This window comes from Phoxinus phoxinus (assembly GCF_949152265.1).
Source record: "Phoxinus phoxinus genome assembly, chromosome: 1".
Lineage (NCBI taxonomy): Eukaryota > Metazoa > Chordata > Actinopteri > Cypriniformes > Leuciscidae > Phoxinus > Phoxinus phoxinus.
Genome location: NC_136876.1, coordinates 43,508,644 through 43,528,082, shown reverse-complemented (window position 1 = coordinate 43,528,082; position 19,439 = coordinate 43,508,644). Strand labels below are relative to the sequence as shown.

Sequence of the window (19,439 nt, the reverse complement as noted above, 5' to 3'; positions counted from 1 at the left end):
GAATAGAATTAATATTGTATAATAGGCTCCAACATCCCTGCAAACCTATATAGGACAGGCGGTTTTTAAAATTGATAGATGATGGAATAGAATAGAATAGAATAGAATAGAATAGAATAGAATAGAATAGAATAGAATAGAACAGAATATAATTTATATAATGGGCTCCAGCATCCCTGCAAACCTGCATAGGACAATGTATGGAGAATAGAATAGAATAGGATATAAAATAATAGAATAGAATAGAATAGAACAGAACAATAGGCTTCAGTATATCTGCAAACTTACATTGGACAAGCAGTTTGGAAAATATATGGAGAATAGAATAGAATAGGATAAAAAAGAATAGAATAGATTAGAACAGAATAGTATTTCCAAGAATTACATAGTACATGTTCATAGTTCATAGTACATGTACACACACACACACACACACACACACACACACACACACACACAAAAGAAACATGGTAGAACCAGGGCACTCATTTGATTAGTGGCTTAACATCAGAGCAGCAAACCAATAATAACATTTGTCCAGCGGTGAAAGCAACATGCTCTGGTGAAGCTGTCCTCTGAATCCTCTGAGCTCTGAAAAATCAAACAGATTCTTATTGGGAGACATTAAAAAGCGATTGTTTACTGAGTTTGCGTCAAGTACCTGATAAATCTGTTCTCCTTCCATCTAGTCCAGCCAGACCCTCAGAGCAAAACAATTAATCAGACTCTCCTGGGAAACAGACATTACGTCAACAGCTGTTTGTATGTTAGCTTAACACGTTTCACACCAAAATTGCACTATTGAACACGGAAGCCGTTAAATCCATTAGCAATGTGAATGTTTCTCAGGGAACCCATCAGAATATAGACACAGCGTGCGGCTTTGCTGTAGTCCATCTTCGTTATTTATAGTCTAATAAGAATAGTTGAGGTGTAGAAAATGAGTGTGTGATCAGCCCTGTGGATCGATGGAGAATGTGTGTGTGAGCACTCGGAGCACGCTGGATGCAGACACACTGATTGAGTCGGTCGAGATGAACACAGGCCTTCATCAATAGGAAGCAAACGGAAAGGATCTATTCACAGCGAGCTGATTCCCGACACTGTTCAAGAGAGAGAGAAACACATGGAAAAATAGAGTTACATGATGTTTCTGATTACCATTGAGTTTTTAAATCACTTTAATTGATTAGAACAATTCCACTGTCTAATCAATATCTCGAATATATAATGGAATGGAATAGAATAGAATATGGATGTAGAATATAATTCAATAGAATAGAATAGGTTCCAGCATCTCTGCAAACTAGGACACACGGTTTGGAAAATGGATGTAAAATAGAATAGAATAGAAGATCTCTGGAACCTTACATATGACAAGTGGTTTGGAAAATGGATGGAGAATAGAATAGAATAGAATAGAATAGAATAGAATAGAATAGAATAGAATAGAATAGAAGATCTCTGGAACCTTACATATGACAAGTGGTTTGGAAAATCGATATAGAATAGAATAGAATAGAATAGAATAGAATAGAATAGAATAGAATAGAATAGAATAGAATAGAATAATGGGCTCCAGCATATCTGCAACCTTACATTGGACAAGTAGTTTGGAAAATGGATGTGGAGGAATATAATATAATATAATATAACATAATATAATATAATATAATATAATATAACATAATATAATATAACATAATATAATATAATATAATATAATATAATATAATATAATATAGTATAATATAATATAGATTTGTGTCAGCCCATACAAAACTGACAAGCAGAGGGTTGTTTTGTGAAGGTGATGGGTGATAACCAGGGATTTGCTAAGGTGTGGTGCGGTGTTTTTAGCAAGTTGATACACAGTTGCTAAGGTGTTCTGGTGGTTGCTAAGCGATTGCTCACTGGCCCAAATCAGCAAAAAAAAAAAAAAAAAAAAAGCCCAACTCCAAGTCTCTATGCTCTTCTTTTTTTCTAGATATGACACACGTGTAAGTCTATGGGAATATGTGCTAACACTTTATTTCGATAGTCCACTTTACACATTTTAACACCTAACTTTAACAGTCTACCAATGACTGCTAATTGACAACGTTACTTCTAGTTAGTATAATGTCTAAAGTGGACTTTTGAAATAAAGTGTAACCAAATATTTTGGTTGTGTGATCACAAAGCAGTAGCACACTTCTATTCAAAATGAGTCGAACTCAACATTTGAGCTATCATTCGTGTGTGTGTGTATAATAACAAACAATGTGGGATGATTTACACATTGTAGTTTAATACCTAGGGGTGGGATAAAAAAAAACAAAAAAACGAATAACTAAACCCAAGTATAAGCAACAGTAATAATAATTTAAATGAACAGATGAGTGACAACACAAACTCTTCTGAACTGTCATTGCCTGAACAGCATAGCCACAGACACTCAAACCCCACGTGTCTTCACAGCTATATATTGATGTATGCCGTGTAAATGAAAGCACTTGAGATCATGTTGCCAGCATGCGACTGTGGTAACCGAAGAGCGGCGGGTGAGAAACAAGCCTGGAAATGTGATGTTAACACCAATTAAAACTGCAGGTTGAGCATGATGCTCTGAGAAGAAGAAGGTCTGAGCACTCTGACCTTTACACAGCACTGTTTTCTGAAAGAAGCTTTCACCTTGACTGTGTATGAAGGGCAGAACTGACAGGCAGCCTTTTACATAATGTTTGCCGCCACAAATACTGATGCATACACAACTGTTCAAATGATTGGGGTCGCATGATTATCTTTAAAGTCTTTGAAAGATGTCTCTCATGCTCACCAAGTTTGCTTTTTTATCGAAAATACAGTAAAAACAGTAATATTGTGAAAAATTACCGTTTATTTACACTACACTGGTGTTTTGGTGGCTTGAAAGGGTTAGTTCATACAAAAATGAAAATTCTGTCAGTAATTAGCATATACTCGCCGTCATGTTTCCCTTTTGTTTGTTTTTTGCGCACAAAAAGTATTCTCGTCGCTTGATAAACTTAAGGTTGAGCCACTGTAGTCACTTGGACTATTTTAAACAGCGTACTAACTTTCTAGGATGGCAGATATCGATTACCTAGGCTAGAAGCCTATGGAGGAGTGAGACAGCTCTCAGATTTAATCACAAATATCTTAATGTGTGTTCTGAAGATGAACGAAAGTCTGACGGGGCTGGAACAACATGAGGGTGAGTAATTACTGACACAATTTACATTTTTGGGTGAACTAACCCTTGAAAACGCAAGTGGAATCCACGTGTACCAGATGCGGACCGGATCTGGGCCGACACTGTGTTGCTTTATAGGATATAATCCTCTCCGTTTAAACCATAGGGGTTTAAACCAGAGTGCGAATTACCCCACCATAATTGGGGGGTACTTGCTCCTTCACTTCTTCTATGACCATCATTGTCCACCACCATATCAATCCCCACAGTGATCGCCAAGTGCAACATGTGTTGTGCATACAAGGTCTAAACATGTGACAAACTGATCATCAGTAGGCTACAGAATATCTCATTGTTATTATATATCCAAAAGTGAACTGTTTTGATCAACTCCCAAAAGTTAGAAGTTAAGTGCACTCAAATACCATTCTAATTACTAGTAAAAGTACTGTTTATGCAGCATATAATCATGGAATGAGAGACGGACACATTACATCCTGTAACAAGTACCTTTACAAGAAGCCTATTTCATGAAATATTGATTTGGTTTATTTTTAGATTTCATAAGACCTGGAGGTAAGACATATAGGCCTACTGTAAACAGAAACAAGTTATCTCTTTCCTATACCAGCCCAGACAACAGGGCTATGAGTTAATTCAGTCCAGACAATCCCTACTGAAGGAATTTCCGTAGCGTTTTGTCATTCAACGTTGACACTTGCTTGAGAAGTTGAAGCATAGACAGTATGAGTTGAAGTCGTTCTCTATCTCCATTGCTTCTAGCCACGGTGGTTAAAAATGGTATCTACGGTCCACAATAGGGGTGTCTGAAATCGCTTTCAGTGAAAATAGGAGTTGACTTGTATTGTTACTGTAATTATATTTTTTTTCACAATATCAGAAAAATTCTGATCGTCACCTACTGGCCTGGCGTGAATAATACAGCGCTTTTAATCGTTTTCGCGAATTCAAAAGGTATCATGATTTGACAAAGTTGTCGTCTGCACGCGAAAAATGCGTTTTTAGTACATCGTTGTCGTGTACACGCACCCTTAATCTCAAACTTTTGAACAGCCGAGTAAATACATAAATAGCTTAGGGGAGAGTGGGGTAAGATGAGCCAGTTTTTACTTATGTGGATCTCAAGGCAAGGGAAATTGAGACAGAAGTACAATGAAGACATCCACTGTTAATTTGGGATGTTGCCTATAAACTGAAAATTAAAAAATGCACCTATGACAAAGAGCCTTGAAAATATGACCTCAGAAAAAAAGTGTACATGTGAATCAACTTACCCCAGGCTAGGGGTAAGTTGATTCCAGTCAGTGGGTAAATTGAGCCATTAGGGGGTAAATTGACCATCCTATCTTTCACTTTTTTATGCAAGCATAATAAAAAAAAAAAACTTGCCTCTTTAAAATAATAATTTAATAACACACTTACCTTTCTGAATAATGTTAACCCTCTGGGGTCTGAGGTGTTTTTGGGGCCCTTGGGATGTTTTGAAATGCCCTGACATATGTGATTTTTTCAGTTGCTTATACACATATTAATAGCAAAGGTGGAAATGCACTATTTAGCACAAAACAGGGCTACCATAATATGTGAGCAACATGTATGTACATGTTTGTATTTTTGAGAGAATAATGTTTATGCATGGTTATTAAAAAAACAAAATATTCTCCCCAAATGTGTCACTCATATAAAGCACAATAGAAATAATTTAAAGAGAAGGCTTATATTGACCTTTTAAGATTTAGCTTACATCTACCTTGTAAATATATGTTTTGCTATTTTATTAAAAAGATTACAATTACAACAACAGTTACAATTTCAACAATATTTCAAGTGTACTCATTCTTTGTAAAAAAATAAATTATAGGCCTACATTTTACTATATGTATTAATTTATTTGAATATAGCCTACATTGGAACAAACACTATAGTAACATCTAAGTTGATGACTTTATTTTGACAAAAAAATAAATAAATACTGTGTGTGTATATATATATAGGCATATGAGCAGAAATTGCTAAACAAAAGCTTATTTGATGTAGCAGTAGTCTATTTTAAAAAACTTTATAATTTATCCAAAACTAGTCAACAAAATATTGTCTTTCATATTTCGGCCGACTGTATCGTTTTTATGAAATATTAGGGCATATAAATGTTAATTGCAGTTTAATATGTTGCTTATACAAAGACATTTTATTTCAACGCATTTCAGTCGATTTTCTCCATTTCAAAAAGGTTGAACCACTGGTTCAATTTACCCCACATCATCTGGCTCACTTTGCCCCATAGTCACCATTTTTGGTAAAAACCACCTAGCAATTCAGGATAACCTTTAGCTTAATGATTCACATGGTTTTAAATGTTGTCAAATCACCAACATGTACCATACACAACTTTAGACCTAGATCAATTTGCTTTGACAAAACGGCTAATATACCTGAAATGCAGAAAATTTACTTTATCAAGCAAAAAAGGTGTTTTTGTGTAAAAGACAACTTCCCTCTTGTCCCATGTGCTTCACCTCTTCACATCAATATTTAAATGATGGAGTCCTTCAAAATGTATGGTCCCATGACACCAAATGTGCATAGTTGCCTAGAAACAGGGGGTGGGTCAACTTACCCACTGGCTCATTTTACCCCACTCTCCCCTACTTGGATATCGAAGAGACATTTATTGAACTTCACTGCATATAACTGTTAACGTTATCTAATGCAACGAATGTCCAAAACGAGCCTCAACTAGGCTACTTGTGTATAGTGTATTTGGCTAAATATGAACATATTGGACAAACATTTTCATCAAAATGTTATTTTTTAAGTGGATGTCCTTACAGTCCCTGACAATAAAGAACGTTGCTATGCAACAAAAATGTATTTCATTGGCTTTATACTGTACTCTGCACAAGGACAAAGTTCAATCTAATTTTAACAATGTTTTGTCATGGTGCTGATCAGTATAAAGAAATGTAAAATCGAGATTATGTTATATTGTGTGTTACAATTTTAGATCAATACTACTAACAAAATATTGTAATCATGTAATCATACATATGATGAAGGTTATTTAAATTATTAAATAATGGGTAAAAAATAAATGGCTTGTAGACAGATTTTTCATGTAAACTTGCAAAATGGTTGCAGAAAGAAAGAAAGAAAGAAAGAAAGAAAGAAAGAAAGAAAGAAAGAAAGAAAGAAAGAAAGAAAGAAAGAAAGAAAGAAAGAAAAAACGAACACAGAGTGTTTCCCTAAAGGTACTGTAGGTAGCCTAATTTTTTTCATAACATGAAAGAGAAAATTGATATTCAGCTCTATTGACTCTAGGCTGATATAATACCATCCTGCAATCTTTAACCTCTTTAGCTTGTAGCCTAAACGACAAAGAAACAAATATTCCTATATTAAAATCACCATGAACTTCCCCTCCCTCTTGCAGGTCTTCTCTTCTCTGTTTACTGGCGCGAGGGCGGGGCAACCTGTCACTCACATGAGATCAACCAATAGCAAAACACCTTCATCCAACCATCCAATCAATTCCACGTGGACAAAATCAAGCCCCGCCCTACATTTGTTCATGTTCGTGAAGCCGTTTCACTCTCATATACATCACTATATAGAGAAGAAAAGACGACTTTAAGACGAGAAAGTGATTTTACAACTAAAACTAATAACGGGTCTATATGGGAAAAATACTTTTTAACGGTTTTTCTTTATTTATTATCTGCTGTCCTGGATCAACATTCATATCAACCAAAACCATGCAGTGTATTTGTGTGTATATTGTGTGCTAAGGGATTTGATAAATATTCTTATCAACCCGTTTCACTAAAAATATGTGGTTGTAGTCTGGGTTCCAGTAGGCCTATGTAGAGATGTCGATTCATAGCCTATCATAATTTTAAACCTCTCACCTTCATAACGTGTGATTTGATCTGTAGTGTGTGAACTCTTTCCTCTGAGAGCTGTCAAATTGCAAATATTTTGCCAAAAGGGAAATTGACTTCAGTGGATTGAGTTGTTGAGTATTTCGCTGCCATCCACAGGTTACATTAAGTATTGCAGGCTCTTTGATTGGGCCATTCTGGTTAAAATCAATCAAATGCCGTATTGGCAATTACCGGTACTTTAAATACCATATATGTAAGGGTTAATGCCCGACGAGGTGTCCATTGTCAGGTATTAATGGACGACGGCGAGGCGTGAACGCGCAATGGACACCTCGAAGGTCATTAACCCGCTTATACCACGTTCACTTGCCAAATAACACATTTTTAAAACATTAGTTTATACTTTAATTGGTTTTACAGTCGAAAATCTAACGGTTTTAGAACTCCTTTACTAATGTGTCCTATATCACTTTTTAATGGACACCCTCCAGCCAATCAGAATCGAGTATTCACCCAGACCATGGTATAAATATATATAGATTTTGCTTACTCAATTGACGTTACAAAATCTGAAAGCTACACTATCACACAAAAGTTGGGGTATTATATTGTGAAAAATTATAAAGAACTATTTTGAATTTAAATAGACTAAATGTAATTTATTCCTGTGTTCAAAGCTGTATTTTCAGCATCATTACTCCAGTCTCCAGTGTCACATGATCCTTCAGAAATCATTCTAATATGATGCTCAAAAAACATTTCTGATTCAATGTTGAAAACAATTGTGCTGCTTCATAGTTTTGTGTAAACCGGTGAATAAAGTTAAAAAATAAAGCATTTATTTGAAATAGAGCTTATGATTTTTTTTTTTATGCCTTTACTGTCACTTAATGTCCTTGCCGAATAAAAGTTTCAATCCTTTTTTTAAAATTAAAATAAATAAATCTAGCTTAGCCCAAAGAGTGCTTTGCTTTATAAAGAACACCATAAATAGAAAATAAATAAAACTGCCATCCTTTGGTCTAATACTCGACAGCAACCGTTCTACTACATACGGCTGTATTATTAAAAAATAAGAAATCAATAACCCGTAAACGTCTGACCCGTAGTGAAAAGGTTTAATAGGTTTGACGAAAGACACATGACACACCTGCAGGTCTCTGAGCTGCCATTTCCCTTTAACACCCCACATAAGAAACACACAACATCTTTAAAGCGTTTTATTAGGCACAAGGCGGGAGGGAGTTGTGTTTTACAGTAAAGCCCTCTCTCTGAGTGTTTGAGCTGGCCTGGGATCAGCTCCAGATCCACTCCAGTTAAATAATCATCAACATGACATCATCACCACACCTCATCCAACAGACCTGAGCTCAGGAAACACCGGACTCTGGGATGTAATGGTGTTCGTTGGCAGAACGGGTTTACGTTTGGTTATTGATGATGTCACATTGCACTTCCCTTTTTTCCTTACACGATTGATGACAGTGGCGTTCCTCGTTTTTGACCTGCACTGATCTCACAGCCTTCGCTCACTGCAGTAGCGGATACACGCAGCGGAAGTGGCCCAGGTTCTGGCAGGACTTGAGCCAGCGCTGCACGTTTGCCGGAGCCGAGCCGCTCTCGCCGGCCTGCAGGACGCAACAGGCGCACACCACGTCGGCCAGGGAGAATCCCTCGCCCAGAAGCCACGGAGAGCGTCCCAGAGCCGTGTTTAGTGACCTCAGCACCGCCGCCCGCTCCTTATTGCCCCCCTCGGCCAGCTGGAACACCGCCGTATCGATCCAGCGGTCCATCTGCGTGGCGGAGACCGGGTCCTGGGGGTCGGCGCCCAAAAGACGGGAGAGGAAGCGCGCCACGTTGGCCTCCCCCTCGATCGGGCACATGTTCTGTGTGCTGAACTTCATCTGCAGCTTCGACACTGAAACCAGACAAGACCACACAACCATTAAAGCTACACTGTGTAAGATTTTCTCCCATCTACTGGTGAAAATGTATATGACTACCAACTGAATATTACTTTCTAGCCCCGTATTATTCCAAGATTAACATGGCTTCCACTTCGTCCATGAGACTTTACAGGGCTCCAGACTAACTTTTCCACTGGTTGCACTGGTGCTACCAACTTTCTAAGTTGGTCGCACCAACACATGATTTGGTCGCACCTTTTTTTTTCTTTTTTTTTTGCTACAACAGATTAATCAATGCATGCATACTGATGAATAGTTGTCTCAATCTTTTCAATTTAATATGACTTACAGTCCATTAGGAATTCAGGAAATTTAGGAATTATGCACAGTTACTTCCTGGTTTTCAATAAGCCAGCTCGAGCATTTCCTGTGAACATTGTGTTCACTGTACAACCACACAAAACCATCAATTATGGTTGACTTTTTAATGTTGTATTTATATTTTAAGGCCATTATCACACTTACCTAATTTATTGATTGCAATAAAGACTTGAAGCTAATGTGAACGTTGGAATAAGAAACGCGAAGCCTGTAATTGGACACGCACACGCCAAAAATGTTCAGCACTTAAAATGTTATTTTTAACGTGATGACCAAAAACTACAAATACCAATAGATATATAAAAAAATAAACTGTCAAAGTGAAGTATTAGGTATTCACAAGTCTCGAAAATGGAAAACAATAACTGTCAGCCAGCACAAGCTCACTGATTTCAGCACACTTGTGAAAACTCAAGTTTTGTTCAATAAATTTAACTAAAGTACTCACTAATCTTTTTCGTTTTCAAACGAAAGTGTGAATGATGATCGAATTTAGCTGAGGAACACGTCTTTTTTTTATGTCGTCTTACATTTGAATAACTAAATGAATGCTAGGTCTGACTATTTAAGTGACTATATTCTGATTATAAACCAAGTATTAAAATATTTATGCTGTTAAATCTACCTCAGGACATTGAAGATACCGACACACCAGCAAGTGACATTTCCCCGGAGGTTTTCCAGCTGGCTAATATGGAAGTTTTAATCATCAGTGTGCAATCAATGCGCGTGTACGCTTGCTCTCTAGCAGTTAATAAACAAGTCTTGCGGAAGAACACAGTAGCCGGAGCTACTTCTCTCTGTTAATGTCTATGGCGAGTCACGCAGGCACTATGCTCCTCCGCAGCGCAGCCGACCCCGGTCTAAAATAGTCAGAATATAAACACTTATTATAGGCGTACCGTAGTGATTCAGGACGAGACAAAAACACGGTTTGGAAAATGGATTCATGATGTACTCGTTCATTATATAAATTCTGTTAATTTTGAACACAAAAAGTTACGGACTGCAGCAGTTACGGATACAACGGCGTTCTGTTGTTGTTTAACTGCGTGCATGACCATGCATTCGCACAAATGTTGCCCAGCACTAATAATCTTAACATTTACTAATTTTTTTAAGATTTAAAGTTGCATCTGTTAAGTTAACATGGAATTTGTTTTATTAACTGACATTCATAAATGCTGTAAAAATATATCTCTCATTGTTAGTTTATGTTGCATTAACTATCAAATGAGACCATATTGTAAAGAATAATATTTCACGGTATTGTACTGTATTTTGGATCAAATAAATGAGGCAACATAAGGGACATCTTTCAAAAACATTAAAGCTCCCAAATTTTTTAATGGTAGTGTCCAATTTTTTTAATTTATTATTAAAAATCTAAATCACACCGACATTAGGTTTCCATGAAAGCATAGCCAAAAATCGTGTCTACCGAGAAAATGAATGAGATTTTCACTTCCAGAAACCCTCCAGAAGAAATGTATGCTGGAAACCCAAGATCTCACTACACTGTAATATGTAGGATGGTGCCTTCGAGATATGTTGAATAAAGTAATGTTGAAAAGTTAATCAGATCACACTGCACTGCACACCAAAAACACTTTCAAAACTCTGTGCCAGTGAGTCTTCAGGCTTTTTGCCTTTAATATTTCAGTGACACCTCCACTTTCAACCAATTGCTTTCTTTTCAAGCTTATTGGTTTTGACCTTATTCCTAGTGTTTGGCATGATCAGTTGCACTCTTAAGTGCCTCTGCTTAAAGGGTTAGTTCACCCAAAAATGTAAATTATGTCAGTAATTACTCACCCTCATGTTGTTCCAGCCCCGTGAGACTTGATCGTTCATCTTCAGAACACACATTAAAGGTGGGGTATGTAATTCTCTTTTTTGGCCATTTTTTCAAAATCACTTAAAATCCTATTCCTAACCCACTTACAGCCACTGAGTAAGAAGCACTGAAATAAAAATTAAGCAATTTAATCATCTGTGGAACAGGCAGGACTCGAAAAACTCCAGCCAATCATTTCCAAGACCACCTAGAATCATTGGACAGTAAGTGTGTCAATCAATCGGTCGTACCATTGATTGGTCCATGTTCTTTGAATGGGTGGAGTCAAAGGAAAGAAGGTAGGACCATTTGAGTTGTGTATTTTCAAAATCTACCGGCCGTTTTGCAAATCACATACCCCACCTTTAATATATTTGTGATTAAATCTGTCTCACTCCTCCATAGGCTTCTATTGTAATTGAAACTTGCCGGCCCAGAAAGTTAGTAAAGACACTGTTTAAAATAGTCCAAGTGACTACAGTGCCTCAACCATAAGTTCACCAAGCGACAAGAATACTTTTTGTGCGCAAAAAAAATAACGACTTTATTCAACTCTTCATGTTCTTCTCTGTGGGCCTCGAGTGAGTTCACGTAGTGTAACGTCAGAACGTAGGCTCACTATAGGCCGACGCTGGTCATGTGTGTGATGCTGGCCAATAATGCGCCTACGCTCTGACGTACAACCCAGAAGCGTTGAATAAAGTCGTTATTTTGGGGGGGTTTTGCGCACAAAAAGTATTCTCGTCCCTTGATAAACTTAAGGTTGAGCCACTGAAGTCACTTGGACTATTTTAAACAGTGTCTTTACTAACTTTCTGGGCCGGCAAGTTTCAATTACAATAGAAGACAATGGAGGAGTGAGACAGCTCTCATGTTTAATCACAAATATCTTAATGTGTGTTCTGAAGATGAACGAAAGTCTCACGGGGCTGGAACAACATGAGGGCGAGTAATCACCAGAGGTGAGACCAAGTCATTGTTTTGCAAGTCACAAGTCTCGAGTCTTTGCATTCAAGTCCCGAGTCAAGACAGACAAGTCCCAAGTCAAGATGCAAGTCCTCGATTATAAGCTTCAAGTCTTCAAATAATTAGTGCTTTTTGAACAAATCAGTGTTAATTAATGTAGTAAATTAAATGTATACTAATTTATCTCAGGAAGGCTTTTTTTGCAATGCAGATTTACAAATAAAAGTAACTGTTCATTGGGAAAATTAAATGTGATTTGCTACACATGAAGTTAAAATATTGAGTCCCTGGTTAACTTATTTTGCTAACGCGAACGTAATTGTAGAACATTCCTATTTTCATGGCGACGTATCAATCATGCGCCACGTTAAACTTTTTGGAGCTACGTGCCTGTCATATACAAAATGTAAATCCATCCATTTCTCCCGAAATACATGAAAGTGAGTGGCTGGTCTTCAGGGAGAAGACTTTATAGTTACCTATAGGCTAAAATGTGCGTTTGATGTGGGGAAAAAATGTCTCAAAAGTCAAAAGGTTTATTATTTCCGCTTACTTCGACACTGCCATGTGTGTTTTTTTCATATATATAAAAAAAGCAGCGCTAATCAGCACTGTAAACATGCGTCAATGATACAGTGCAATACTACAGTGATTATAACTCTGATCTGTGGTATTAGAAGGTAGGTCAAGTCTTTCCAAGTCACAGGGCTCAAGTCCGAGATGAGTCGCAAGTCATCAAATTTGGGACTCGAGTCCACAACCCAGGTAATTACTGACAGAAATTTCATTTTTGGGTGAACGAACCCTTTAATACACGCTCTGCTCTCTTGTGTACTCACCGTCTTTCCATATGAGAGTGAAGCCGAGCTGGAAGCGCTGGCGTGCGTAGCTGTCTGTGTGTCGCGGGCCCAGGCAGGACATGAGCGGCGGGGGCACGCCGGCCACAGAGGAGTGCAGATGCACACTGGACAGCACCTGGTACCGCTGGCACAGCAGACCGTGAAGCACCAGCAGCGACAGAGGAGGACGGGCAGGGTGGGCGTTGATCACGATGTCCCGCAGCGCGCCCAGGTCCTGCAGGACAGAGAGGAACGGGTCAAAATGCCAATCTATTTCAAACTGACACTAAATGTAGCACTCATTTGTTATGAATCTCATGCTTTGGTCTCAAATCTCACTTAGAAAAAATCTATATATTTTGAGCATTACTCCAGTGTTCAGTGTCAAATGATCCTTCAGATATGATGATTTGAGTATCAAGAAACATTACTGATTATTATCAGTATTAAAAATAGTTGTGCGGCTTCATGGTTTTGTGGAAACCGGAAAATAAAGTCACAAATGACAGCATTTATTTGAAATTGAAATCCTTTGTAAAAAAAAAAATATATAATTTTTTTTGTGTGTGATATATTTGTGAGATTTTAGTTTGCAATTCACCTTTGGCTAAGCCCCGCCCCCTTTAGTTACTGTTGCTACCTCCGACAACTTCATCTGGGCTCTGGTTTGGTATCAACATGGCTTATGCTGTGACGGCTCTTCCTGCTGGAATTTTATCAAACTTTTATAAAGCAGCAAATAAAGTGTCCGATAGAAGTAGGCAAAAGGGGCTGCAGTGTGCGTTTGAAGGCTTTATTCAAGACATACGGTGAAACGCAAGCAACAACAAGGCATCCAAATAGAGGCAAAAGCATAACGGTCACAGTCAAAAAATGAACTACAGCATATCCCAATCGAGACGGAGACTGGGACTCACAATATCAGGAGCAACACTGTTCATGCAAAGCTGGGTAGGTCTCTATTCACTTCTATAATCGTTATTATTTACAAAGCAAACGGACTACGCGAGTATAAAGTTGTATTTATCAGCAGCGTGTGCTAGCGTATCAACAATTAGGGCAGAGAACCGAAATCATAACCTAAACAGCATAAAACTGTCTAACTATAACTTCACAGTAAGGTTAAAAGCTAAATGTATCTTAGAGACAAAAGTGTGTTGTTGATCCTTGAGGGGTTTCGCTGACTGAGAGGACGTCCACACAGTTTAATCCAAAGACGACACTTGTCAGTATTTAACTTCGGTTTTGGGAAGGGGAAAAAACGGACACCCCCCTCCAACCTCTCTGGGAAACGCGTATCTGTGTTACAAATGCCCCAGGCACAACATTTAACCATATTTTTTATAAAACGACGACGTAATAGCCTGCCGAGGTCAAAAATATGAGACGCCTGTGTTAAAGTCAATGGAGCGCCGTGAAAAAGTGTCGGACCCTCTGTGGGAGCTCGTTCTTGCCTGCGCTGTGATTGGTCAATCTACATTCTAGGGCGCGGCTTAGCCAAAGGCGAATTGCGAATATATATTTTTTTCATGGCAGAAACAATCTTCCATATTACAAGCATCCACATTCAAATAAAAATCAATTGAGATAAAATACCTCTCAGTTAGGGCTGTGCGATAGTGACAAAAAAAAAAAAAAAAAATCCCTTTTGCCGTCATAACTTGAATTATAGATGTCCTCATAACTGCATTTAAATGGAATAGTTCACTTAAAAATGAAAATCCTGTCATCATTTATTCACCCTGAAGTTGTTTCAAACCTGTGTGAGTTTCTTTCTTCTGCTGAACACAAAAGAAGATATTTTGAAGAATGTCGGTAAGCAGGCAGTTCAGGAACCCCATTGACTTACATAGTATTTTTTTAATTACTACTAATTGGGTCCCTCAACTCTCTGTTTACCGACACTCTTCAAAATATCTTTCTTTTAAGAAACTCACACAGGTTTGGAACAACTTGACAGGATTTACATTTTTGGGTAAGCTATTCCTTTAAAACATCACAATTTCAGAATCAATCCCACATTTCGATACAGTCGCAGCAAACAAACACAACCGGGTTAACTGGGTTGACATGTTTAGATGGCATGCTTAGGCATGCTTGAGGAAAACGTCTGAATTTGAAACATCCAAATGTAAATTAAACTTAAAGGTAAATCATGTAAAATGGCGCATGTGAGGCTGACCTTGCCCAGGAGGGAGTCTAGATCCGCGGTTCCTCTGAACACAGATTCGACAGGTGCGTGAGAGAGTGTGGTGGCGTCCAGGTCAGCATCAGGAGTGGTCACGGTCTTCGTGAGCCCGTCCACCGTCGCCTTGAGCTCATACAGTCTTCTCAGGACTTCATCCTGACGGTCCTCCAGCGCCTTCACAGCCGGATCCACCTCCCCGTTCTGAGACACACACACACAGGAGAAGAGACGGTCTCAAACATACTATTACACACTACAAAACAGCATTTGACTGCATTAAACTAAGTGCAAATGGATCCTAATATGTATACACTACCAGTCAAAAGTTTTGGATCGGTAAGATTTTTAATGTTAAAAAATATATATATATATTTGATCATAAAATCCACATAATAGAATGATTTCTGAAGGATCATTTGACAGTAATGATGATGAAAATTCAACTTTGATCACAGGAATAAATTACATTTTACAATATATTCACATAGAAAACAGCTGTTTTAAATTGTAATAATATTTCACAGTAACTAATTTGTATGTATTTATTAATCAAATAAATGCAGCCTTAGTGAGCAGAAGAGACTTTTTTTTAAAAAACATTAAAAATCTTACCGATCCAAAACTTTTGACTGGTATTGTATACAGTAGCTATATCAATTTACCATTTCATCATCATTTTGTCTAGTATGATGATCCATCTCCTTCCTAAGTGTCTCAGTGTGGTGTTGTTAGTCGCTGGTAAGCAGTCGTGTATTAAACTGAAAGTGTAATTTCAGGAAGATATCGTTTGTTGGGCCAACCTCTCATTCCAGAGCACAAAACACTGCAGCTGTCAATCATCATATCATACCCAACCTGCATGTGTGTATTACATCAGACAGAGTTGCGATATATCATATATCAGTCTGTCTGATGCAACAGAGATACCGTGTATCATACGCATTTTCATATTTAGTGCTGGTGTGTGTGTGTGTGTGTGTGGCATCTGAATGCTGAATTGATCGTTAATGTGATTACCTGAAGCGCGTGCTCGCTGCAGTTCATTCCCTGCGCGTGGACATTCGGTAACTTGTACATGCACGTTGGCAAATCAATCTTTATGTCACCGGGACTGACGGGCTTTACCTGGTACATGGGCATGATGACGGGTGACCAACGCACTCCAGTGCCAAAATAAAAACACGGAATCCAGATATGTTTGATTTTTTGACGGGGTTTTTCCGTCTAGCAGCCAGCTAACAGTAGCCGAGTAGAGAGAAGAGGCCGTCGCACGTCATTTCCGGTGAGAGTGAAAGCACGTTGGTCGCGCGCAGTGACGACAGAGGCTGAAATCTGCTTTGTTTTTGAACATTTTCTTTGCAGGATTTCTTAAAATGGTTAGATATCAGAAGTGTTTGGCAAAAACTTGCTTCGGTTAATTCAGAATTGGCTAATTTTGAAAATTCGTAGACTTGTAGCAAAATATGAAACAATGCTATATTCTATTCTATTCTATTCTATTCTATTCTATTCTGTTCTATTATATTATATTCTGTTGTGTTCTATTCTATTCTGTTCTATTCTATTATATTATATTCTGTTGTGTTCTATTCTATTCTATTATATTATATTCTGTTGTGTTCTATTCTATTCTATTGTTATATTACATTACATTAAATAATGTTATATTATATTACATTACATTATATGATATTATATAATGTTATATAACATATTATATTATATTACATTATATTATACTATATAACTTTACATTACATGATATTATATTATATTACATTACATTATATAATGTTATATTATATTATATATTATATAACTTTATATTATATTATATTACATTACATTACATTATAATATATAATGTTATATTATATTACATTACATTCTATAACTTCATATTATATTATATTACATTACATTACATTACATTATATTATATTATTTAGCTTTATATTATATTACATTATGTTATATAGCTTTATATTATATTACATTACATTATATATAATATATAATGTTATATTTATATTATATTACATTACATTACATTACATTACATTACAAAACATATTATATTATATTACATTATATTATACTATATAACTTTACATTACATGATATTATATTACATTACATTATATAATGTTATATTGTATTATATATTATATAACTTTATATTATATTATATTACATTATATTATAATATATAATGTTATATTATATTACATTACATTCTATAACTTCATATTATATTACATTACATTATATTATATTATATTATATTATATAGCTTTATATTATATTACATTACATTATATATAATATATAATATATAATGTTATATTTATATTATGTTACATTACATTACATTACATTATGAAAATGAATTCTATAGTTTGGCTAGATATGTGGAAAAGGCGTGGAAACTTAGGCAAAGGAATTTATATCCTGGCCTAAATTGACGGTGTCGTGTCTTGTTTTGTTTGTTTATATTGTGAAAATGATGGTAATGTATTGTGTATGATGGTCATCGTCCTATGTTCTTTGTTTAATGGTCATCTTGATGTATTATGTTTGTTTTTTGTCATTAGTGTCTTTTAAGCCTATTCGGGCTGGGCATGTAAGTGCAAGACACTTTAATAAAAAAATAAAATAAAAAAACAACAACATTACATTACATTACATCACATCACATTACATTATATTATTTTATATTATGTTATATTATATTACATTACTGTACATGATATTATATAATTGTATATTATAGTATATAATTGTTTATTACATTACATTATATATTTGAATTTAACACCATATATTGGATTAGGGATAGTTCACCCAAAAATCCTGTCATCATTTACTCACCTTCAAGTTGTTCCAACCCTGTATGAGTTTCTTTCTTCTGTTGAACACAAAGAAGCTATTTGGAAGAATGTCGGTAACCAGACTGTTGATGGACCCCATTGACCTCCACAGTATATTCCCCCCCACACTACAGAAGTCAGTGGAGTCCATACACTGCCTGGATAGTGTCCAGCAGAGGGCAGCAGGATACAGCAGATATCAGACTGAAGGGAAAATATTGGCATTGCAGTTTTTTACAGTCGCTAGGACACATTTCTCCTAACCAACTTTCAGCTCTGCACAGTACTTCATTTCACATTCAAAATGCACTAAAACTACCGAATCACTTCATTCATGTCTCAAATCAACACATTCTTCCATAACACAAAGGTTGACAGCCAACAAACACACTTTATCACCCACAAAACAATGATCTAAAAAACACAGACAACAGGAGCATTACACAATGTGTTCCTCTGTAAATGCTTTCTTTCTTCTACCTCTCTACTGTTTACAATTCACTGCAATATATGTTACTAGAATGAATCAGATATGATGCAGTATGCTTCAATACTTTATTTTATTATGTCTTTGGAGTAATTCCAAAGTACAAACATTTGTATACACACCATCCACTGATACAGATACAATAGGAATCAGCTGTGGTTGGTCCAATTGTTTTTATACCAGATTCAAAATATATTTCATTACAATATTACTGTGGCAAAATGCTGTCGTATACAGTTTTGTATTATGTTATTGTTTTGAAATCAGTATGTAAGCATGTGCAACTTGGCCTGTTGGTACTGGATGTTGTGTCGAAGTGAGAAAATAATTAATGTAATTTGAAAGATGTAGTCATTGAATGCATTTTGTGCCAAAGTTATGATAAATGATCCACACACTGTAAAAAAAAAAAAGTTGATTTAACTTAAAAAAGCAAGTTACCTTGTTGACTTAAAATTTTGAGTTCATTGTAATTAAAAATTTGAGTTAATACAATGAAGAAGAATGGTTTAATAAACAGAAACTCGAAATAGTGTGTCATCTTCACACATTAGTTATCGAAATTGATTTGAAAAAAGATAAAAACATGTGATAACAAACCATTAACATATTTTTTTACGGTGCAGTTTAGCCCACATATACTTATGTTGTGCTCACTGTGTGAAGAGTTTTGAAAAAGTGACTTAAGTATTGAGAAATGTGTCCTAGCGACTGTAAAAAAACTGTAATGTATAGCACACTTCAACTCTTCGTAGTTTAGACACCTTACATGTATTGCGTTTTTATTTATCAATTACAAATAAGTGAAAACAAGGAGCATACCTTATATTAGGCTGTATACAAGCCATATAAGTGTCTGGAAAAGACAA

The 19,439-nt window shown here is 36.3% G+C and overlaps 1 protein-coding gene across 3 annotated transcripts; it reads right to left on the bottom strand.

Annotated features, from left to right (window-relative positions):
• Positions 1-8,197: 8,197 nt before the first annotated feature.
• aimp2 (aminoacyl tRNA synthetase complex interacting multifunctional protein 2) lies at positions 8,198-16,562 on the bottom strand. Of its 3 annotated transcripts, XM_079623171.1 has the most exons (5): positions 16,231-16,368; positions 15,876-15,971; positions 15,208-15,414; positions 13,026-13,260; positions 8,198-9,013 (listed from the first exon to the last, which is right to left on the bottom strand). In XM_079623171.1, the coding sequence occupies exons 2-5, from the start codon at positions 15,909-15,911 to the stop codon at positions 8,625-8,627; spliced, it is 867 nt and encodes a 288-aa protein (XP_079479297.1). In that variant the 5' UTR covers positions 15,912-15,971; positions 16,231-16,368; the 3' UTR covers positions 8,198-8,624. The 3 variants fall into 3 exon arrangements, with proteins under 3 accessions (XP_079479297.1, XP_079479296.1, XP_079479298.1); XM_079623170.1 differs by lacking the exon at positions 15,876-15,971 and having other exon boundaries at positions 16,231-16,562; XM_079623172.1 differs by lacking the exon at positions 15,876-15,971 and having other exon boundaries at positions 16,339-16,530.
• Positions 16,563-19,439: the final 2,877 nt, after the last annotated feature.

Coding starts and splice junctions, on each gene's coding strand:
- aimp2 (XM_079623170.1), bottom strand. CDS start 16,353: ATGCCCATGTACCAGGTAAAGCCCGTCAGTCCCGGTGACATAAAGATT. Junction 15,415..16,230: donor GCAGCGAGCACGCGCTTCAG/GTAATCACATTA, acceptor TGTGTGTCTCAG/AACGGGGAGGTGGATCCGGC. Junction 9,014..13,025: donor CACTCTCATATGGAAAGACG/GTGAGTACACAA, acceptor GTCTGGTTTCAG/TGTCGAAGCTGCAGATGAAG.